This window comes from Styela clava, chromosome 14, assembly GCF_964204865.1.
Source record: "Styela clava chromosome 14, kaStyClav1.hap1.2, whole genome shotgun sequence".
NCBI classification, from domain to species: domain Eukaryota; kingdom Metazoa; phylum Chordata; class Ascidiacea; order Stolidobranchia; family Styelidae; genus Styela; species Styela clava.
In genome coordinates this window covers 12,544,309-12,569,535 of record NC_135263.1, presented here as the reverse complement: position 1 = coordinate 12,569,535, position 25,227 = coordinate 12,544,309, and the positions used below count along the sequence as shown (strand labels likewise).

The 25,227-nt window shown below is 32.7% G+C and overlaps 1 protein-coding gene across 1 annotated transcript; it reads left to right on the top strand.

The window, feature by feature from the left end:
• Nucleotides 1-2,231: 2,231 nt before the first annotated feature.
• Nucleotides 2,232-21,860, top strand: LOC120340479 (uncharacterized). Its single transcript, XM_039408750.2, has 16 exons — nucleotides 2,232-3,423; nucleotides 4,133-4,287; nucleotides 4,871-5,045; nucleotides 5,818-5,983; nucleotides 6,411-6,530; nucleotides 8,858-9,023; nucleotides 9,248-9,407; nucleotides 10,164-10,390; nucleotides 10,959-11,162; nucleotides 11,933-12,020; nucleotides 13,076-13,237; nucleotides 15,034-15,171; nucleotides 15,505-15,712; nucleotides 16,358-16,950; nucleotides 17,161-17,212; nucleotides 17,536-21,860. The coding sequence occupies exons 1-16, from the start codon at nucleotides 2,273-2,275 to the stop codon at nucleotides 17,722-17,724; spliced, it is 3,954 nt and encodes a 1,317-aa protein (XP_039264684.2). The 5' UTR covers nucleotides 2,232-2,272; the 3' UTR covers nucleotides 17,725-21,860.
• The last annotated feature ends 3,367 nt before the right edge of the window (nucleotides 21,861-25,227 follow it).

Here is a 25,227-nt window from a genome sequence, read left to right as displayed (position 1 = left end):
GCGAATTTCTCTACAAATTTTGTTAGCAATACCAGTTTCAATTGCAAGCTAAATTCATCAAATTGAAACTTGTTTTGTCGTATTCGCGTGCATCAATGGCACAGGATCGTCTCAGTGATCTTGCACTTCTAAGTGTTGAAAGAGAAACATTAAAAAAAAACAGATTTTGATGACGTGTTAACCAGTTTGCGACAGTAAAATAAAATAAATTTATTGTAGACTATGTAAATCATCTTTGAAAGTAACTGAGTTGGACATTATGGACATATATATGCTATATTTTGTATAGCTTTGCTTCTTTTTTAAATATAATGTTCCATTGAAATTTGAATACACATATACATATATTTTTGAATAAATAATAAAATATATAAATACATATAAATTTGAATTTACATATATAATTCGTTTTCACATATACAAGTAAATGTAATAGAAAATCTGATTAAACGTGGAGGTCGGGGCGCCAATTTTATAGTTTGCCCCGGGCGCAAAATATGCTGGCTACGCCTCTGGTCGTAACCGACCAGCGGTTACGTGAACTACCCTACGGCGGCAAGGAGTCCAGCTATCTTCTCGCATATTATCATCCCCGCATGGATTCGAACCCGCGCAGGGCAATCAGAGAACGCTTAGCACGATGCGCCACACCGCCGAGCTATCTATCCCTCTTGCTATCTTGTTATAAAGCTAACTTGTCCTAACACAAGCTAGAAAGGGAATCAGGTATTATAAAAAAATATGTCGCTTATTTATTCATAATCGAAAATTTTAAATTTTATTTTAAAGTTTCAGAACAAATACTAACAGATTCCACATTGTGCCGGGACCGGATTTGAATTTGACCAACACGCCGGTTTGTGATGTCATTGAACCGCACAAACGGCCGCTCGTCGTAGTAAACAAACCGATTCAGTTGAATGAAAACACGGGAGAATTGTTGAGTTCCTGGTCGTGAATCGTGACGTCTTGCAATTATAGGTTCGTGTGCCGCAAATTAGGCGAGTAGGCTAGCGATAATATTATACATTATTTTATTCAACATTTTCTGCTTGGTTAGATTTAAACGGGTTGAAGTTAGTAGGTTGATAATTTTTTATATGAACCGTACGACAGTACGAGAAATACAGAAATGTTGCAACAAAGATTGCATAGTTCTGTAGTTCGCTCTTATAAAGTTTAAATCAGTAACGACAGTCTGATAGTATATCAAACGTTTGTGATCTATCTTATGCTTCGCACTATGTCATTATATGATAGTGATAATAGGGGACCACAAGCTGACATAGTACGTAATGATACCAAAATACAGTTATAGGGCATCTTCAAGCTGTCCATTAAAGAGATTGAGATTCTATTATTTACCGTATCCAGGTATCTGGAATAATACATATACCAGTATACTGAACTCAACCATGAGAAAAATTTTTTTTACCTGTTTTACAATGAGGAATCATAAGGTTTCATTACAGTATTAAGCATGTGATTGTGAATTGTTGCTGCTGTTATTGATAAACTTAATGTCCCAAATGTTTGAATTTATTTTTTTTAACCAATAAATTTTAGGCAATAATACAAAGATATTTAATATCTAATATCAATCATTTTCAATGGGGCAAAAAGATTAATACTGGAACTGGATACCCTGAAAGCAAAATATAAGGTTATAATACTGTTATGGCAAGTATGTTATTAATTCTGTCAATGGAAATTTCCGCCTGTAATTAGTAAATATCCTATTTTTGCCACGCCATGAATTTTATAATCTATTTCCCTTCATTTTTTTGCCTTTGTTTGTGAAGAAATTTTAAAAAAAGGTTATATTTTCCCAATAGAGATTATAGACTTGCCCCACCACTGAAGTTAGGTTAGGCTTATTGCTCCAAGTTTTGTAGTTATCTTATTAACAGTTGCCTACTAAGATGTGAATGAGATTAAATGAAACTTGTATAGGGTAATCAATGGTGGGATCCCTAGCGTTTTCCTAATGTTTGGTATGATGCGCCAATCGTATGCCAATGAATAGTATATGATGATAGTATAATCTATTTATATTTTTTGGGTGTAACGAAGTAAACGCTGTAGGGTAAATTTTTAACTAACAACGTCAAACAAAAATGTGATGTGAAATTACTGCCGAAACTGCTTGAATAAAGCCAAACAGAAATGTACTTCTTTAGACGCTATTTTTCATGTCTATATTGATGTATATTTTGTGGTGTCATATAAATATAATATTATTTTCAGAATGTCTTGATTTGATAAACACATTATGCCATCTAAAATTAAATCTAATGCGATTGCCGCCGGTAGCGCAGGATTCTTGAAGCCTACCTTTTCTTCACTAAGTAAAGCTGTTGATAAAAATGACAATAAACTGGCAAACTTTGTTGTGAAAGAATTGAATAATAATGATATCAAAAAACAAAATTTTCAAAAGCAAAATGATATTGGTGAACAAAAAGAAACGGGCAAAGAACCAATTGTTCTTCCTACTGTAGTGCAGGAAAGCCCTCTTCATAGTTCAACTTCAGCGACTGATGCTTTATCCCATTCCAATGGTTCAGCAAAATCTTTTCATGCTCATGTAAATAATGAAGTTGAAAAAAATGACAAACCCGTGGAAAAAAATCTTGCTCAAGCTCTATCAGCTTCTCTAATATTGGATCATGCACCCCCCGATGATAATGATACTAAAATTCGAGATGCACGAAAAGTTTGTGATGAATTACGATTACAAATTGAAGATTTGAAAAAGCAGCAACAAATGTTTGTGACACGGTTGAGTGGGGAATATGAGGATTTTGAAAAAATAGACAATATAAAAACCGAACCCGAAAAACAAACTGAAATGGATTTAATTCTAGCAGATCCCGGGGTTCCATGTAAAAATTGTGATGAGGTGTCAGATGGCAATGATAATGCTGCTAAAGATGTTCGAAAGAAAGTGCAAAATTTTGGTCGAAATGCTTTAGTGAATGGAGCACGATCTAACAAACCCTTTTCGACTAAGAAAGTCAATTGCCAATCACCCTCTTTGTCATCTGACGATGGTTTCAACCTCCACGGGTCTATGACTTCAGATGCCAATGATTTACTAGTCAAAGAGGAATGGCTTGGGTCAAGAGGATTACCCAAAGATGTTCCACCCACAAAAGTAATAAAACGCTTGATGTCTGAAAGAGAAAGATACAAGAAAAAAGTGAAGCATTTACAGCAAGCTCTTCATAAACTCAAAAAACAGCATTCTCATCAATCATTTGGTAGAACGCCTGATATTGCTGCTCACGATATTGTGTACTTTAATGCAGACCTTATTGGCGAAGGTTATTTGAGTTATGTGTACTCTGGAACCATATACAAGAATCAGAAAGCTGCGATCAAGAAGTTAATTCGTCCAGATATGATGTCAACATCAGACAGGTGGGTGGCTTGATATCATATCTTTATCTGTGTAAGTATTATCAACAACACAATGTTTTTAACATGAACAAGCTCTTGTTTATATGGTATTCTTCACCAGTCATTTCAGTCTATACAATATTCCCATCTTTATTACAATCTGTTATCTCACATTATATACCAGCAAAAGGCATATAGGTCCATAATATTATATATATATATATATAATATTGTTCAAATTTACTAATATTGTTTGGTCTGAGTTTTATTTCTGAAACTGTTTTAGATTGGATTTCAGGTAGTGCCTCATGTAAATTTACAGGTTCGACTGTTAGAACCACACTTACAAAAAAGTGATTTTCTCAAAACCTTATTGTGACATACGGTAGCTACTTTGGTATTACTGTGGCGATTTGTCCAATTATTATTACAGGTTATTGCTCTAAACTCAAAGACCTTGATGGTCCAGTAATCAGTTCAAAGCTCCTTTCAACCTAATATTGATATGCTATGCCGAGCCTGGAATTTTTGATTGTTCTTGGCCTAGTAGAGCCCAATTTCCTGATATATATAAGCGACGGCATGACATGAAACATATTTTTTTTGGTTTAATAATAACTGTATGTGATCACTGAAACAAACTTCTTTTTAGAAAAATATAGTTCGTTTCGTACAATTTAATTGAAATTAAAATAGTACCATCATCATTAAAACCTCCAATTTTCTATAGGAGCTACTTGGCAGCCGAAGCTGGACTTTTGATGGCACTACATCATCAGAATATTGTTGAAGTATTTGGTGTGTCAACTGCACCTTTACAACCTTTAATTATCACAGAACTTGTGAAAGGAAGAAACTTACATGATAGATTACATTCTTCTGATGGTATGTCGGTGAAATGTCACATGAAATGTTAATTTATAGCTTTATCAAAAACGTTAAAAATTATTTGATAACATCTATAATTATTGATGTGGTTTTAACTGTATTTCTCAGTCATTTACTGATGTTATCAGTGCAAATGTGAAAATAAACTTTGATAAGGCCAGACATTCTGTTGGCGGTCAATATGGCGCCCATGCCTATTCTAGTATGGTAGACTATCGACAATAGTCCACATCATCATTGTTACATTAGGCTTCATATTTTTATTGACTAGTTTCTGAGAACATGAAATATTTTCTGTGCTAGGTGATATACCATCAAGTATATGATTTATGACTGTGATATCAGATTGGTGACCTCAGTTTCTTGTTGAATTAGAACCTTGTCATTTTAGTTGTACAGTAGTCTTATCTTGTTGGCCACTTTCCGTTTTACAAGTTTTATATTGTTGATAACCTACCTATATCATTTCTTTTATCTCAGTTGCTGATGGGAAAAAAATGATTTAATATCATAAAGACATTTGATTATTGTCTTAATTAAATGGGAAGTAATGTTCAACTTTTATTTCTTTTTTTTTTAGGATGGCCCCTTAGCCCAGTCGAATATTACTCTATAGTTCGAGATATCACTGTTGGAATGGCATATCTTCATGGACAAAAACCACCTGTTCTTCATCTCAACTTGAGACCTTGTAACGTTTTGCTAGACTCAACCGGTCGGGCGAAAGTTGCTGACTTTGGATTTTCTAAAATAAGGCAAAATTCATTTATTTAATTATATCAGTTTGTTAATGTTAGATAGCCAGCACTGTTACAGCTGATCTATGCCATATTATCAGCTTGATGTATGTGAGATTGTTTTAAATCTTGTTATATTTTACCCTTTTTATTTGGTTTTATGTTACCCTTCTCACTTTAAATGTCAAATGGCTCATAGAAGTCTAGATTTGCCATAATTGAAGCAATTCATAACAATTTTACAATCAGTAAAGCCAAGCTTGTGCTGCAATCTAGAATGGCTCAAAGTTTTAAAATATATTTCCTCAATTTCTAATACAGAACAACTGGAAAACTTGTTTTAAATGAGCCACAATACTCAGGGTGTTCGTGAAATCTCAATTTTTTAAATTGCAAAGGAAATGTATCAATACTATATGATAGTTTGTTGGTCTATATACGTGTACCAAATGAAGTAAAAAAAAAATTTAATGCAGAACAATTGAAAAACTTGTTTCAAATAAGCCACAATACACTCTGTGTTCATGAAATCTCAATATTTCAAATTGCAAAGGGAATTTATCAATACCATATGATGGTTTGTTGGTCTTTATATAAATGAAGTAAAAGCTTAAATAAACACTAGCTAAAATAAAACAAACTTAGTTAATCAATATATATTGAGAACTGAAGTCATAACAAAATTGAAACTGTTACAGTACTTTCGGAACACCCTGTACTATTTGACCCTTTTGAACTGATGTTATACACTATTTTCAGATTTTAAATGTCTGTTTTGTTGTAACTATAGGTTGGACGCGGGTGTGTCAAATCGAGCCAATCTCAGTTATTTAGCTCCGGAGCTTCTACAATTTCCTGTTCATTTAACAACGAAACTTGACGTGTTCAGTTATGCAATGATTATGTGGGAAATGGCTACGATGACAAAACCACACAAAGATACATCTACCTCTGAGGTATATCAATGGATAATTATAGCACGAAAATGCTAATTGAAATTTTATGGCAATTTCCCAATATGAGTCATCTGAACTCTTGATACCCTTTTGCTTTGGTTCAAAGGCTCATTTTGACTAGCTTATAGAGATGGATCAAGTAAACTTTGAAAAATATGTGAGATATATATTTGTATTTTAACTAGTCGACTGAATTTTATACAAAATTTCACCTTATCATGTAAGAGTTATCATGTGGTAATAAGAAGATAAAATTTACATTTTACACTTGCCTTTTCTATATTTTTTTATTTGTGATTACCTTGTCCAATTTCAGTTCATTTAGTCATTCAAATATTAATTTTGAAGTCACCTATTGTCCACAAAATGCAATTTTACTGTTTTTTTATATTAAATTTTGATTCTTTTTTGAATTTATTAAATTTAGATTCTGGCTTTGGTATCCAGTGGAAAACGTTTGAACATCCCATGTGAATTACCCAGTGGATTCCATGCAATAATATCAAGATCATGGGACCAATCACCAATGCAGAGACCATCTTTTAAAGTAGGTCGCTTTAAAATAACTAAAATAAAGTGCATTTTACTACTGGTAGTAATTTTTGTTGTAAAACTTTGTCAGAATATATTATTTTAGCTGGAAAATTTAATATTTTGAGCTCTATTGGACATGAAGTGGATTGTTTTGCTACATTCTTCTTGTTGTTGTTTTTGCGAAAAAGAATTGCTTTTTTGCAAATATTAGAACAGTTACTTTCAATAGGTACTTATTAAATAGAAGAAATCGCTAGAAGACTATTTTTTTTAATAATCTGCTGAGTTCTATGAGACCAGATATTTCACCAAAAATTTTGCCTCAATTATTTTAATTGAAGGGCATCCGTTTTATTCCTCACTTCTTGACCCTCTACAGCAGGGGTGACTGGCGGGCCATGTAAGTGTGACTCGAACAATATTTACAGTGTTACAAAAGCAAAAGTGGAAAACAATGAGCCTTGTGCCAAAACTAAATTTAATCCCAATCTCAAAAAAAATTCTTGAGCTATTTTTAGCTCAACATCAAAATTTGGTTTTAGTTTGGTCATAGTTTGCTCATATCTGCTCTACAGTCCACATATTTTTTATCCACCAATCTTAAAACTCTCAAACCTACCCTGCCATTACCAAAATGTGACCTCCGTATCCATATACTGAAGCATTGCTCTCGTGTTTTTTTGTTATGGTAAATTTCTGCCATGCATATATTTTGCACCCATAAAAATGTCATTGCAAGTTTGATAGGGCAGGGGCGATCGTAATATATTATAATGATAGTTCATAATTTTCAATCAATTCCAAGCTTTATTTGCTCTCGTTGTTTTCGATAATGCAGGCTGCCCACCGGCAGTTCCATGTTAGCTTAGTAAAAAGGAAAATCCAAATGCCGCTGAAATGGTGGTCAAACCAGCTTCTTTAATGCTGTATATACAACAGACATCAACACCTCAATTATGTCTGAAAGTCTGATATCACTTGTTCCTTCTATACATACTATCCTGAGAGCATTATTGCTCTGGGAAACATGGTACAAATAATCCCAGGAATTTGTTGAGCAATTCCCTGTGGTATTGAATTGACAGTTAGGTGGATTAGCTTCATATTATTCTTATATATTTGGCACAAACGGAGAACATTTTACTAATCCAAATTTTTTATTAAATGCTATAATATTATTTCTAATATCATTAATAAGAGAAAAAATTTATCAATTTTTGGGAAAATAATTCTGGAAGTGAAAATGGTATGAATTTGCAAAAATATTTTTATTTTTTCAAAATTAAAAAAAATTGGATTATTTCTGAAGACTAAAATAAATTTCACTTTAAACCAACTTTTTATATACATAGTAAAATTCCAAATAAAAATTTATCATTGTCGCTTTCACCTTTGCACTATTTAATAATATTAATATTTGATTTTAGAAAAGAATTTTAATTTGGTCGTGTCTCTGGGGAATGTGGGATTTGTCATTTTGCCATCTTATCTCTATTTTCTTGGTTTGGTTCATCATTCTTCATTATATCCTTTTGATATACATCAACAGTACTTTAATAATTAAACAACCCTATGAAGAAAATTTAGTATCTTTTTATTTGAAGCAATGCCAGAATTCTAGAGTTGGGAAGCTAAGCCTTAGCATTGCCATAAAGTTAGTAAGTTTCAAAATCCTTTATCTGTATATGACTATAGATTGCATTATTGTGATTCATAACACATTCTTCTTCCATTTTAACTTTCTCTACCTGTATGTATATTTGTTTTTTTTTGGTTCTTCGACTGCTTTATCCTCGTTTTTATCATTAACGTATCACGTTTACACTGATTATCAAAGTTATCAAGATTACTGTCAGGGAGGCCCGAAATCACATTATTCAGAATGAATTCTGAAATAATATATTTATGAATAGGGAATACCAAATGCATTCTGAAAATAAATTTGCAGTAATCATTGAAAATTGGTATACCGTACGTACCGTTGATTAAATTCAGTGGTACATGTAAATATTGATTTTGCCCTTGTTGTTTATAATTTTCAGAAGTAAATTTAAGTCTATTTTATGCCGTACCAATGGATGTCAAATGGTAACAATAAAATATTTTTAAGGTAAAATATTCATAAATATAGAATATCACCAATTTTGAGTATTTTAGATTTAATTTTTCACCTCCACCCCCGATTACTGCATCAAATTAACATTGTATTCATAGGGTCTCTGTTGAATACCAATGTACCCTATTTGCACATCTATCTTTTTGTAATTTAACGCAGTCAAGTATGCTTTAATTGAGAGACAGCACACAGTACAACCCTTTTCTTCCTCTTTTTATTACCAGGAATTGATCATTGTACTTGAAACAATGTCACTACCTCGAGATTGGGATGATGCGATTCAACGTTCGAAATTGAATAGAACCGATACAAGAGGTCTTATTACACCGAGGGATGATTCAGAGAATGCATCAAAGCCAGTGGCCAATTCTATGCAGTCAGATAGCAAAAGTATGTCTATTCATCATAAGGAATTGCTACTTGAATTAATATATCTTTTTCGTTTTCATAATATGATTAAAACCAGTTCATTTGTTAAATACAATTTTTTTGTGTGAATTTTTTATTTCTTATTGAGACATGACATATAAGTTATTGAACATCGCACAATGTAGCATACCAGAGTGAAAAAATATATATTATATAATGCTAATGCTTAAATCCTTGTTTTTTAGGCGGTGTCCAATACCCTCATATAGCATCACACGAGGTCACGCAAAAAATTCAAGAGCCTGACTTTATCAAAGAAAGAAAAAGGTTATCAGATGAACTCGCACTGGAAAGTGATATGATGACTCTGGGATATAATATGACGAAACCAAAGCAGCCTCATAGGTAGGTGAAATTTGTGGATATCAGTATTTTTGTTTTTTTTGTCTAAATTATTCATATCTGGTTGCTTTGGGCTATTTACAATAGTCTAGATTTTTCTTTGTTGATAAGTATAATCTTATTTCTAAAAAAATTCAAATAACTTAATGGTGTAGGATGCGATTGCATTATTTGCATATTGAAATAGTTCATTTTATAGAAATTTTATCTATAAAATATCCAAATTGTATTGTATCACTAATTTTAATAGGCCAATTTTTTTCCTCAAAATTTGACATAAATTCTGGGTGGCATACTAGCAAAATAAATTTCTACACGGGACTTTATTTTCAATTTAAAATACTATAATATTTTAAATAGTAAACTACCTATTGTAATCGGGGCAATAGAGTTCCACACCTAACTCTAAACTCAAAGGCATTTAGACGACCTAAATCCTGGTTGACAATAAATTTGACTCTAGTAACTCCTTGAAAACCATATTTTCATAACAAAAGTTTGGCCCCTGCAAGCCTTATTTAATTGTCTATTAAAAGTGCCTCTGTCAACTTGATGCTTTCGGGTTTTTGCAGCTAAAATTTTGATGATCAATTATAACCGTTAAAAGTATTGAATTCTGGCACTCGACTCCAAAAAAAAGGTAAAATTATGACTTCCGGATCTATGAGGTCTGGCTGCCCTACTTTAATGGTATAATTCAAAAAAAAGAAAAACCCTATATCTCTAGTTATATTAAATCTCATCAATAATTTGTTTTAGAACTGAATCCGCAGATTACCTCAGAGGATTCAAAAGATCCGATTCAATTCCTCACCATCATCATGTATCTCCTCAACAAAAAAGTACTCACTCAAATCGACGCTCACTCGCGTTACAATTATCTCCTTATAAATATAACATGATCAATGGAAGTCCTGTTATAACGCATTATCATCATCGTTCGAGCAGGAATGGCAATTCTGATTCTAGACGTGTTACCTCATTTGGTGAGTTTTTTTTTAAAGAAACCATTGCTCGATATATGAACACGAAGGTTAAAGGACTAGTATGGCCACCAAAGTCGTATCAAATTTCCAGATGTTGAAAGAATTATATCAAATGCCATACCACAGTAGGACTAAATTTCCATTTCGAAGTTTTGAGAAAATTGTATATTCGTAGTAGTTTGGTTTCCAACAGCCAAACTGGACATATGGCACCACCCAAAATCAGAGCGTTAAAAGGTGCATCTTTTAAACCCAGACCAAAAGATGAGCCTCGGTCTATAATAACAGAAGATCTAAAAAGCTGCATTGGTTTAACTGTTACAATATGATTGTGTGCTGGTGAATTATATATATCAAAATTTGAAAATAAAAAATAAAAATCAAGATGGCTTCCGACATCGTTTTCAAGTACTGAAAATTTGAAATTGATTGGTCTCATTATCTGTGTTGAAAAAAGATTTTTTTCACAATAACAACAACCCTATAAGAACAGCAACAATTTTTTACCAAAACAATCCACAATCCAGGTATGAAACAAATCAAAAATTTTACGGCAAATCTTTTTCAGGTGATGACATTCATCCACACTACAAAGCAGCAAGAAATCTCAACCAAGAACTGTCAATGCATCATGAAGTTCGATCTCCCACAAGGTCAAATGGTCATCCTACTTCGATTCATAACACAATTGATTACGACGGGATACTTTCAAAAGATCGCAGTAAAATATACCATAAAAAAGCATCAAGTCACCATAGACGACCTAAGACAGGTCTGGCTCATTTTACATTTATTTTTCTTATTTTTTTACTGTAAAGTAATTTCTATGCTTATAATTTATCGGAATTGATGATATTAGTTCTTGCATTTATAAGCATACATCATGTAATCATTCCAAAAATAATGAAATTTGTTTATCATGTTTGGTTAAGCTGAACCAAAATATCAAATTAATGGGTACATTGGCATAGCTTAAGACAAGAGATTCCCAACCTTTTTCGTTAAATCCCTCCCGTCGCATATTTTGAAACGTTTTATTCCTCGCTTGTTCTTTATTCGATCTTTAATAAAGGATCCCTAGCTTCTGTTAACACAAGTTGCTCTCCCCTTTTGTACAGTTCAAGTAATTTATAATGTGAGCATATAAATAGAAATATTATAGTAATAATAAAGAACTAAAAAATATTAGTAAGAATACAGCAAACACAAAACTCAAGTAAAATTGCTCCGAAAAACAACAAAATTCCTTCCTGGGTAAGAATTCTACCCCAATTGGGAAATGTTGCTCAATGTGTAAAAAAAGGATTTAATTTTTATACCGGTAATTATTCCGGGGAGAGGAAAGAAGACAAGACAGATTAACCATTTGGTAGACCAAAACTTTCCGTACTGTTACAATTCCATGCAATGTATGGAGATCCTTATTTAGTCAAATAGGGATCAAGCATTGTATAAATATACCAATATGAAACAAAATTTGAATAAAACTAAATTTCAAATATTCATCAAATACTAACAATAGAGATCTTATATTATTCTCAGGAAGTTTAAGTTCTTCAGAAACAGACAATTCTATTGACAATATCAAACTTGCTGACGTACCACAACCATTGACTGACAGAGATATGAGGTAAGCTATGAGTTCCATTACGGAGTAGCAGTGCAGGGATTTTCAGTGAAAACACTCTTCCATTATTCATGCCATTATTTCATTATTCCATCCAATTGACTGGTTAAACATAACCCAATGGAAGTTAACGTTCAAAATTATGTACTCGTTATCCATCCGGAAACTATTAAACGATTACCGGTATCTATTCCCAGCCCTACTGAAAAGCAAATCAGTTGATAAAATTTTGTAGTGTATGCTTGCTTATTTTATATTTATTGTTAACTATTGCACGTACAGTTATAATTGAATGTCCTATCAGCACAAAAAATGCATATTTCGAGTATAATATCTTTGATTTATGATATATGAATTGTGGTTTTAAAATTTTAGCTGCAAGTGCATACATTGACAGAATCGTGCTAGTTTATATTTGTCCATGTTATGTTACTTGAATTGAAATTTCAATCTTTATTAATTCATCTCTCATTTCCATATTCAAATGACATTGTTCTTTTATCATTTGAATGGAAGCTACAAAATTTACACAACTATTGATAATCCTCTAATGAATTTATATGTTCTACTAAATGCTGGGATCAATGTACTTCACAGCGTCATTACTATAGATGAGAGCATGCAAATCCCACTTTAAAGTCATAATTTCATATAACTATTCTTCTCGGCCTTTTCACACCATTCTGTTCAATAAGGGGAAGCATTAGGATTCTGATTTAAATTTATAAAAAATGTTCTACACACAAATTGACGAAATTACTTTTTTTCATGAATAAGAATGTTTTTTATTCTTGCCAAATGAAACTTTCGCGAAGTTCTGAAATTATATTAAAGAATTTCAAAATATTCAACTACACATAAATATTTAAATTTCTAATTGCCAAGTTATGTTGTGGCGGTGACAGCTAGCGGGTCCGACCGGAGGCTGGAAAGCATGGGTTTTTAAAAGGTTCCCAGATTATTACGACATTCCAGGAACGGGTTTCATCAGAGATACAGCAATAACTATCCTACCATTTGCGGAAAAAAAAATTGTTTTTACATTTTATAAATTTCAGATATCATGACCAAAACCTGACAGTGGAAACACCAAAAATTGTATCTAGAAGAAGTAACAAAAACCCAGACAAAAGATTTACAACGCATGACGGAATGGGACAGACTTCACCAAATATTCAGAGGGAAGATAAAAGAGTTTCTTCTTCTAATCCTTATTTGAAGTGAGTTATTGAGGTTTTGTATGCCATCTATAACCATAATAAAGTTTTTTTACATTGTAGATATGGAAATTTATGAGAAATATCGTGAAAACACGATTTGAACTATGTGATTGTGTTTCTCTTTGAATAGTCTAATTCTTTGTTTCTTTATTACAGCACTTGCCACATCAACCAAGAAAACCATGCACCCTAAAACGAATCACATTTAAAATTAGGCATTGAGTTTTAAAACCAATATATAGCATCAAATTTAAAAATCTAAGGGCTCTAACAATGGCTTTTCTTTAGAGTAATATGGATTTATACAACCTTTGTGCCATACAAATGCACGGTAATATTATTACCAGGAAAAGACTGTGACATTTTACTTCCTATAAGATATATCCTATCCTATATATCCTGTAAATTGGAGGATGTAAGAAATTGTACACCATATTTAAATAGACTAGCTAGAAAAGCGGTATTTTAATTGGTAATGTTCATGTCTATTCAATACATAAGGGAAGCAAATTAATCGTTTTTCATGGCTTCCATCAATTACAATTTTGTTTACAATTCTAATCCAAAGAAATGAATTGAACTTCATTACATTGTCATCTTTATTTCGGATTGTCCCCGACAGGATCGAATTCTCTTGCTTTCAGCTTGTTGGTTATCATTCCTTCATGCTTCTGTAGGGCTACCCGAATCACTACAATCTATGGTGAAAGAAGTTATTGTAAATGCGTATGCCAAGGACCTTTCATTAGTCCATTGCTCTTTTTCATCATTATTGTTTGATAATAGCAAATTCGATGAAGTTACATTTGAATGATAAAATAGATTGATAACACATTGTCTAATAAGTATAATAGAGGTTATACTTAATTGGGTAGAGGTCCCTAAACCCAGGGTCATAAAGCCATTAAATGTTTTGTACTATATTGTACAAAACCTCTCATAGTATTTTTATAGCAAAAAATATCCAGTAAAGTTGGGAGAGAGAGAGGAAAAAAATCTGTGCTTCCATTTAAACTGTAAATACATTTTGTAATAATACATTTGTAATTTTAAATTGAAGTAGATTTAAATTCTTCGATCAAACATATTTTGTGTTCACTGGTTTGTATATTCATATTTTATAAATTTTCATGGTAACTTACTGCGATTTTGCTACCGCATTGCATCGTGTCTTTTTTGTCTTTCATGGAACTGCTTGTAAACAGGAAATTGTGGTGATGTAGTAACGTTATTTTTTTCTAATTTTTATTGTCTAGTGCTAAGATAGAATTTGTACAAACAGCTGTTTTTCTATAAAATAATGTGTGTGTCAAAGTGGGGTCACATGAACTCATGTAAAGCATTATTGCTACAGACTGCAATCATAAAAAAAGGGGTATGGGCCATTACTGATGGCTAACTGACCATCTTATTTTCTGGCTATGCAGAATCATAATTTTATGCGTTTGATAAGTCTTATTTGATTCAACAAGATCAAGAGTCCTCTTTTTTTCTTGCTACAGCATCCTTGCAGTATGTACAATTCCAATAGTTCTTATGGTTGGGAGATAGGAAGTCCCTTTAAAGGGATTTTTAATGAAAGATCTGTTAATCATATTAGGCTTGGTATTTTTTCTTCGATCCATGCAATAAATAATAATTCCCATAGCCAATATAGTAACTGATCATTTCCCATAGGATTCGAATCTACAGTTACTTTATGATATGTTTCTTTGAACCTTAATCACCATCTTTATAAATTTCTATTCAAAATCCATTAGCCATCCCAAATTTCACAAGAGATTTTTTTGTTTCAGGAATCATGAGATGTCAAAAGTAGGTGGTGGAAGAAGTTCTAAGAATATGAATAGAAAATCCAGACATCATGAAGTGGAATCTGCATCCCCAAGGAGCCCAGAAGATTTGAGAACAGCAGTGTCTATCCCTTATTTGAGGTGAAATATTTGCGTCGAAAAAAGATATTTTAAACATAGTTCATGGTGGTGATTTGTCAACTAGAATATAGCAATATTAGTTGGATTTTGCTGTCTAAAGCACAAATTTTGTTCAACCTTTTTGGCTGAGATATTGGCGAAACTAAAAGTGTGTTTTGGAAAAAAAAGTCACCGGTGCATTTTGCTATAACTATCTGTGTTCCCCTGACCTTTCCTCTTTTACAACATTACAAGTCAACACAGAACCTGGACTGCCAAAAACACGTCTATGTACCAATTTCATTCAACATTTACACTGGAGACATATGTTTATTTGCCATTCTCTCTTGATAGGAATCTTCGATCTGGAGAAGAAAGTGTTTCATCATCAGGCAATGGTACACAGAGGTCTCACTTTGATGATAAATTAAGTTCATATGTATCTGAAGCTTGTCAGGCAGAATCCAGAAATTATGTTGATTCCAGAATGAAAGGTTGGCAGAGCTCTAGATCAGCTATTCTCAACAAAGAACCTGCACCTCCATCTTCAGATTACTTGAAGGTGAACATGCATAGTATATTATGTTTTACCGTACTTCTCTTTTTGAGTATTCTATCTGTGAATTTTACTGACGTAATTTCCTTCTGAATAACAGAGAAAAATCATGAAGGGCCCATACTTCGTCCAGCTACTCATTTCTACTGTTTCATATTAGATCTTAGTCGCTTTTCCTACTTTATTTTTTCACAAATGTATTCGAGCAAAAAATTTGAAATTTCACATTATCTGGAGCTGGAGCATAAGTTGCATTTGGAAGACATTGCTTATCCCGTATGGCAGGATTTTTTTTCGTGCACCCCAAGGGGTCTGTGTGATGACTGCACAGGGGATTTGCAATGATATGAAAAGAATGTGATTATGTGATCTATATTTAAAGTTTGATTTAAATCAAAAAGCCATTGCATCTTTTTGGTTGAGCGTTGTGGACGAATATCCATTGCTGTCAGTGTCAATAAGGCAGCATTTTCAGCTCTTACGAATATGATGACAAAATACAGGTTGAGACTTGGTCGTAGAGTCGGACGTGTGTTGTAAATGGAACATTACCCTTCCATTTTTCATCAGTCTGTATGGTCGGTATTTAAAATTATATACTCAACGTGAGTTCAACTCATATTCATCTCTTCCTAAAATTGTTCGTTCCAGGTTCGTAGCATTGGTACAACTATTGCTGATCAGTTGCTTTTGAATGGGCAGAATAAAAATCAACAGACCATATCTGAGTCTTCAGAAACACTGATGACTGCAGCATATAAACCTAACGAAGCACGCAGGAGAGAATTATACAATGCTTCACGAGAAGCCAAACATATTGATGATATCATAAGTCCAACAGTCTCTGAAGATACATTAGATGAAACTCGTCGAATCGGAGTGATGTCGGTTCCGTCTTCAAGTGTGACACAAGTTCCCCCAACCCGGCAAAGCGCAGAACCACCAAGACGTTCACGACACATATCAGACGGCAGGGTTTCTGAGCAGAACCCTCGTTCTGTCAACCCTAAGCTGTTAAGAAGAGAAAATTCTTGGAATAAGTTGAAAAATTCATATTCACCTGAACCTCTGATGCCACATTTTCATTCTCCTTTTGGAACTCCAGAACATTCTTCAAATATTGTTCTTCCACCGGCGATGAATGCTTCTGAAAGTCGAGATAGACCAAGTGCTTTCAGTAGACCAACTCATAATTCTTCAAAAAATACAAAAAGAAGAAGTAACAGGAATTTACAGGCTGAAAAGTGAGGACAATTTTTACAGATTTTTTTCAATTTATCATTTATTATTTCTTTGTCAATTACAGGTAGTCTTGAAAAGGGGAATTGATATGCACTCAAATCGAGTCAAATTTTGTATTGTTGGGAATGGGATTCTGCATGTTCCTCATCATATCAGGCTGACAATATGTAAACATATGATTTGCTTTAACAATTTCCTTTTTCTTTTTGTAGAGTTTACTCACAGAATATCCCCCTTCCTAGAGGTTGGCCAATACCAAACCCGGTAAGTTATCATTCGAATTCTTAGTTATTGCTCATTGCTCTGAAATAAAGTATCTATTATTTTAAAATATTAAAAATTGAATAAAAAATTTATTTCCACTTTTTCATTGTATCCAATGCCTGGTCAATAATGACACACCTACTATCACTTTAATAAAAATACATAAGCTTTCTCAAAATTAGTCTACTCAAAGAAGTAACAGGTGTTAACTATTCTCATACCATGCATGGACTGGTAACCGGATAAAAAGCTGTAGTTCGACAAATGATTGCACCATCTTATCATCTTTCCAAACTGTCTTACCTATATTGTCTTACAAACAGGTACAGGAAGGCATTAGCACCGAATCCAATACTACTAATGATGAGGTGGGTGAAGCTCTTAATGACACAGCTAGAGAACTGGCTGGGGTTTCGGAAATACTGGAAACGGCTGTTGAACAACATAAACGTGATCAAAGCAAGCGGAAAAATCGTGACAAAACTTCCAAAGCGAAACCAGATTTGGGGTAGTGTTTGCGCTGTCCGGTATCTAAGAATTTTTATTTATCTGGAACATAGACTCTATCAGTTCCTGTAATATTTCGATTTTAGGATGATATACTATCATACTCCCAAATTCCAGCTATCCAAAACCAAACATTTCCAACATACGTTTCACTCTGACCCAAACTCGCGAGTTGCGACTGTGAAATATCTTAATTTTCTCAAAAATTGATTCTTGCGCTAGGTGTTTTAAGTTACTGTCAAAATTCATTTTCAATTTTCAAGAGCTCAAAATTTATATTTCAAATTTGATTCATTCTAAAACCCGCGAAAAAAGAAAAACTGCACCTCAATTGTCTGCTTCATAGGCTTCTATAACTTATATAAATTAACTAATTTAGCAGCTGCTTTATGTACTATAGAAAAAGGTGTATCTCGTAAATTACCATAATGCAGCCCCATACTCGTTTATATATTTTATACCTCTGATTTAGTAGTTAAGTAGTAATATCTAGTCTTGTACCTGACTTCAGTTTTCTTCCAAATCTTGCTATATGCAAAATAAAATTGTAGGATTAGAAATATGAGCTGTAGATTGCAAGAATGACTCCAATTTTCTCCTGGTGTACATTGTTTGATATGAAATACTATTTGTGTTTACCATTTTGGGAATTGCGTAGAAGCAATGTAGTCTACTGGATGGAACTATTACTTTATCACTGACAATAACTTTGCTCATAGTTGGAAAGGAAGTGACTTTTTAAAGCAAAATAACACATTGATAAAGTGAAATTTGCCGGAATTGAGAATATAATCAATCTGTTCGTCCACATTTGAAGGAAAATGTTTTCTTCAAATTTTGATCTCAATTCCTATGAACTTATAAAATGAACTTTTTTCAAGTTATATTGCGATACAATATTTTTTGGTGGAATGGAAATCTAAACTTGTTATCCATTTTTTTCAAGTTTTTTACGCATTTCAATTTTGGGGTGATGATAAATACCATATGGCATTGTGGGACCATGCATGATCGACAATACCTGGACAAAGTAAACATGTAAGGTTTAATGTATTTCTAATGTGATAGCTGTTTTTTTTAAACTTCCCTGTCAGAAATTATTTCCAAGCTTGATTTATGGTTAATCTTGCTTAAATGGCACGATTTATCTGTGGATTATACACGGCCATGGATATGTAAATATTTTCTGACTCGGACATTATACTTCTCACTGTGATTAAGCTTAAGAATATGATCAAATTTTTGATTTTCATCTCAGAGGACTTGAATTTTTTTTTACTCCCAATATTTCGTTTTCCAAGAATTGTTTCCTTTTTCACATTTTTGTATATTTTCAAGGTTTTGCTGCTGATTTTTTTTTATAAAAGCAGGTTTGTAATCACAAGGTGTGGTAAAATGAAGCAAATATAGTAATTTGGGATTTTACAAAACAAAGTTTTTTTATTCATTTTTGACTCGTTTTTTTATGATGGAACAAAATTTGCTGTTAGAGTAAATGTGTAAAGTAAGAAATAGATTAAAATTCATGGAAGAATGAGAGGTAAAATGGATATTTGGTAAGATTATTTGAAAAAGATTTTAGCTGAATCCTTAAACTTGAATCGCCTAAGATGGAAATTTTGTCCAATTTCGCTACCTTGAAAATATAGATTTATTTATACAATTTTTTAAAATTTGGAAAAAGTCTAAATGTAAAAAATAATTAACATTTACATGAAGGAACTTTTTGTTTACTTGGTCACCATTTTCATGCCAAGGTCAATAAAGCTAAGCAAATTCTTTATTCGATTTTCGACTGAGCCAAAATTTGCGTATTTATTCAATATAACTACCTATTTAAATTAGCTATAATTTTATAGCATTCAATAGTTCTTAATAAGAGTACTTCTCGATTATCAATTGTGATTGACTTAATCAGTGCTGTTCAGAAAAATTTCAAAATATTTTATCAAACTCGTTATTAGTAATCTAGTTAGCTATAGCTTGCCATGATATGTGGTTTTAGATCATTTCTATATCTTGTTTTAGAAAAAAATTCATATTTTTTTATCAAAAATTTTTTTAGGTAGAAAGCTTGTTTTTAATACATTGTTTAGTTTAATAGATATGAATTTCAAACCATTTTTAGGTTTAATTTTGTTATGGTATATATGGTATGCTGTAAACTCAGTTTAATAATATTAATGCTTACTGCTTAGCAATAGTAAATAATACAGAAATGCATAAGAAAAAGGGTCTAAATTAGTGGCACGAACCAACACATGTTTTCACTCACGCTAATTACTACTAAACAAACAACATACATTTGTGTGATGATAATAAATGTATGAACAATTTTTGTTTTATACATCTAAAGTGAGGTGTTTGAGAGTCGCAAAAAATTTGTTTTTGGGCCGCAGTTTATCGACTACAGGTCAAAAGTATGGGTGAAAATTAATGTAGTTTTTGAATATTCAAACGCCAATAAATAAGTTCTTAATATAATGAAATAGGTGGATATATATATATATATACCTATAATTTGCAGTGTCTGACTTTTTTTTACTTTGAAGGAATAGCAATTTTTTTCTAATGAACTTTTATCATAATAAGTCTGTTATCATATATATTGATATGGCACATATAAAGCATATATTTCAGTCAATATCTTACAGTGAAGCAACTCGGCGAAAATTGGACTTGACACTTGCTCTCCCTAAAACTATTTGGTTATACAGACTCTGCATGTTTATGCTCAGTCAAATAGTTTTGGCATCAGTTCAGTGTAATTAATACCGGTAATCATTTTTTATCTGGACACATGAAATAGTGTAGAATTTCTTAATGCAATGTATATTGATTGAATGATGTATTTAGTACTATTGTTTGTTTTTTATATACTTTGATACAATGAGTTGTTTTTCAGGGTTTATTATATATCTATACTCAGGCTAGAAGTGTAATGTCATCCTAATCTGATCAATATGTGTAAAATTTAACTGTTTTACCTACCACCATTATCAGTAAATACGCATTTGGTGGTTTAAAATGTATATCCTTTAGCTAGTCAAATTTTCCAGATAAGGATTTTCATATTTATCAATGCGGATAAGACGGCTCAATCATATGACAAACTACAGCCTGTATGATAATCCAACACCCTTTTCTTGTTACTAGGATATTGAGAATGTATATTCACATAAAACTAACTGACCTTTCCCTAAATACACCAATTTTTGCAATTGTACAAAGTGTATATTATTATCGATGAAGATTTGCCATGGTTCGTATCAATTACAAAAATCAGCTTTTTTTAAGTTTTCCATATTTTGTTAGGAATTTTATTTGTGTCAAAAATTTGACCACTTACAGGTGTGTAGTTGGTTGAACTTTCTTATCTTGGGCATGGTTAAAAATTTATAATCGGGTAGGTTATCAGTGTAATGATAAGATATCCACTACAATATTCTACTACTCTGTCTGCTACATTATGATAGCATCAATTTTTACTGATTTTAGCACATTTCGCCTCCTCTACAATTGACTGTTTCTATCTGATATACATCTCCCATCTTTTGCTATTTTTAAGATAAGCTAAAATCAATACTACGTTTTCATGTTTTTACTTCTTAATTTTGAAAATTTTTTAATTTGTGAATACTATTTGATCCAAAAACGTTCCATTCCTTTTCGTACTTTCATACTTGATACAATGATAAACTATTGATAATATTGCATCTTCTTCAGTATTCCTAATGCCTCACCTTTTTCTATGGCTTGTGTCTTTTGCTACCCCTTATTATTGAATTTTTTATGGCCATGTATAGGCAGTGTCCTAGAGTTGAGGGTGAACTTGGTGGCATAGGCATTGCCTATCTATGGTCAAGCATAATTTAATAATAGCACAGTATGTGCCATAAATTTTCTTCAATCTTTTTCTACACAATTCTTTTTACAGCAGTATGGTTTTTGTATCATCGGATTATCCATTGATCATGGTCGAGAATGTGGTCTTTTTCTATAGAATACCACATCTCCAAGCTTGATTGATTTATATTGTTGTCTTCTGTATGTAAGATATCATTTTTCATGTGTAAAATAGTTTGCACTAACAACTAGTCGGTATTTACAATGAGTTTATAATATACTCTTTTTACTTCAATTGACTTAGACATACTGGGCATGTATTTTCGAGGAGATTGATGAAGATCTAGTAGTACGCATGGGTGTAGTCATGGGGTGGGGGGAATGCATCTCCTCCCTCTCCAATCCCCAAAAAATTTTGAAAAGCGATTTCGTTCTATTGGGGAGCAATTCGCTGATAACCCGACGATTTTCGACGTACTATCAATTCTTCCTCCAAATGAAACGACCGAGCGGACAACTTCGACAAGGAAGTTAGTCAGCGGAGAGATTCTTTAAGATATCGTTAGAGATGTATCAGTGGCAGCCGGCTTTGCTTGGAGAGAAAGTTTTGAGTGAGCGTATTGAAAAAAATCCGCCCCCCCCCCCATTTTGAGCTGCCTACGCTCGGGGTCGACTTGGGACGCACTCGGACCCACCTAACACTGAAAATGGTGTGTATGACAGAATTATATATTAGATACTTATTTTACCTAAAATTAACAAAACAGTCCATTAGTTCGGATATCTACACTATGTAAATCATATGATACGAATAAAAGCGGCACGTTCGCGAAATTAACATAAATTATGCATTTCTCCGAAGGCGGATATCTGGGTTACTTTTATCCAAAACACCTCGGCAAAAGTGGGCCGATTTTGTTACAAGATATTCGACACTAAATCGCTGAGATTTTTCTCAACTTCATTCTATACAAACGATTAGAAAGGAATATCTGACTCACAAAACAAAAACATTTGAAGAAGGAGGAATTTTGCCGCGTTTACAAGTTTGGTGATAGCGCGGAACAATATCTATTCTTATTTATGTAGACAAAAGAGCATGTGCAGAAAAGCGCTTAATACGAGAGTAAAAAAACGACGTCAAAAATAAAACAACAATAGATTTAATACATATATGTTACTATTTTATATATTAACCAAATGCGATAAAGTTACCACAATTGTATTCATGTACGATGAATTTCTTCAATTCCTGACTTCTGAAGTAACTTGCTTGCAGATTTCGTCTACCATTTCCCCGTAAAATTTGCTATGACTTAATCAGTAATGCAAAAAGCAATTTTGAAATAAAAATGATACTCATGTAGTATGGCAAGATGGCGGACACCGGAACGTAGTATGCGTACCAGGTTAGGATTAGGTCATAATTTCAGATACAAATACTACGGGAGTCACTTGGCTAGTCGTCGAACTCGTAATAGAACTAAAACAAGAAAAATCGGAATAAAATTATGTCCTAACTTAGTACACATATTACATTCCGGTGTCCGCCATCTTGGTTAACATAATACGGGAACGCCATAAAAATTTGATTGTACCGCAAGTCAATTGCTTTGGAGCAAGGCACGAATCGAGCTTTCGTCCAAATAACCCTACGATGCGATATAATTTTTCTGAAATTGACGGAAGAATAAATAGAGCCGGAATAGAGTTTCCTGATACTACTATAATCTTTCTTTTTGAATAATTTATTCTTATATAACATATATATTATTGAATACAATCAACAATGATATGAATAATAAACACTACACACGAATGCGCCGCATGTTATTCCAGATCATATAATTTATTCATGTTGACTCACGTGTTTCAGGCTCGTTGACTTCCCGGCGAAATTTCATTATTAGGATTATAGAAGGATTATTACGAGGAAAACAAAGACTAAGAAGTGTTGTAAGCTCTGGCACCCTTCGCTCGTTTAAAAGTCTGTAAGTAAAAACGACAAATAATTATATTAAAAGTGATACACTGCTCAAGTATTTTCCAACTAGCAATTTTTGGAAATAAAATTCAAAATTGCGATACTTTTTTGCTTTGTGCGATCTGTAATTTTTTCACTATTATTTATAAAGGTTTATAGCGGAAATGATATACAAAAAGCACGTATTAAAGATTTTATATTGAAATGATTCGCCAGATACGTGTATTATATCTGAAAGCACTTACAAGTTCGTAAAATCAATCCCCTTAATCAAGAATGAGATTTGTGTAATCTACTTGTATTAAATCCAAACGGGAGTATTTGAGGGTTTAGGAATCTTATAATGAATGTTACAATGCATATATATTAGTTGCCAAGACTGGACATTATACCATTAACAGCATACGTTATCTTTCTTGAAACAGGTAGTAGTTCCCATCATATGTAGCCAACAAATAACTGAAAGACTCAGCTATTTAATCTTCCAAGTTAACTATAGCAATTTTCATATGGTACAACTGGTACATTCTCGTAAGTCGTAACCGTAACGTATCATACTTTCAAAGTTAAATGAGTTATTTCGTTACTTGTGTCTGTTACTATACATAGCTATATAAAAAAGGTTTGGAATAGAATATTGAAACAGTCCCTAAACCATACCAAATACCATAGAAGCGTTTGGTGTTCAGGTTGATTTATTGTCCTGTGTCGAATTAGTCAAGGTGATAAGGGCAATGTGTCAAATATAGAATAACACGTCTTATTTTGGCAACGAAAATTGAAATTGATATACAAAGCCAGTCCCAATGATATGTATTGATTTCAAGTTTTCTCAATATTTTGGCAGAACGTTCGTGATCAATACTCAGAAATAACGAGATGTCTCGATAATGGATATATATATTGTATCTATAAGCACAATGGACAGATGTTGTACTCCCAAATCGTATTCTTTGTAAAACTCGCAAGTGAGAAGGGACAATGAGTTTTAGACTCTAGACAAAACAAATTTATATATGTACTATTCAATTATCATGTATTCAGATAGGTTTACAGGTATAATGGTATACCGGTTCATACATATTTGGTCAGTTCCAAGCTGAGGTCACAGCAGTCCAGTGACGTAAACCAGATGAGGCTATTCGGGTGAGGTACCAGTTCAATATGAACGGGGGAAACAAACTTGCCACCTACTATACCACTTTTAAGTGCTTGAATTAGTCAGTTTGAGAATTTTATCTAACTTATATTGTGCTGAATTCCCGGATGTGGATCCAAGGAAGTAAGACTCTTGAGATATTGCACGCGGAAGTTTATGATAATTTGTTGAAATTTATTGTATTTGACCAGAAAGTAATGAGCATAGTAATATCAATATACAAAAATGCTGTTAGTTCACGTAATTATTTATCTATATGATATATACATTAAAGAAGTTTTTTTTGTTCAGCATTAAATATAGTTAAGCTGTCCTGCAGCGACATGCTTTACCATGCAGCAATATCGGCTTGATCTGAACGGGTAATAATCTCTGACGTAGAGCAGGAGTTTAATTTTCCGTATTGCTAATAATTTCTGAACACCCTTTTGAATAATTCAATTCGATTATCCAATTAATATTCATATGTAAATACAGCAATTATATACGACCGCATAAAAAGGCAGAAACGACAGAATT

What these genes read in the sequence shown, in the direction of transcription:
- LOC120340479 (XM_039408750.2), top strand. Translation starts at nt 2,273, where the DNA reads ATGCCATCTAAAATTAAATCTAATGCGATTGCCGCCGGTAGCGCAGGA. An exon ending in AAACCAAAGCAGCCTCATAG is followed by an intron (nt 9,408 to 10,163) that starts GTAGGTGAAATT and finishes AATTTGTTTTAG; the next exon opens with AACTGAATCCGCAGATTACC. An exon ending in CATCTTCAGATTACTTGAAG is followed by an intron (nt 15,713 to 16,357) that starts GTGAACATGCAT and finishes TGTTCGTTCCAG; the next exon opens with GTTCGTAGCATTGGTACAAC.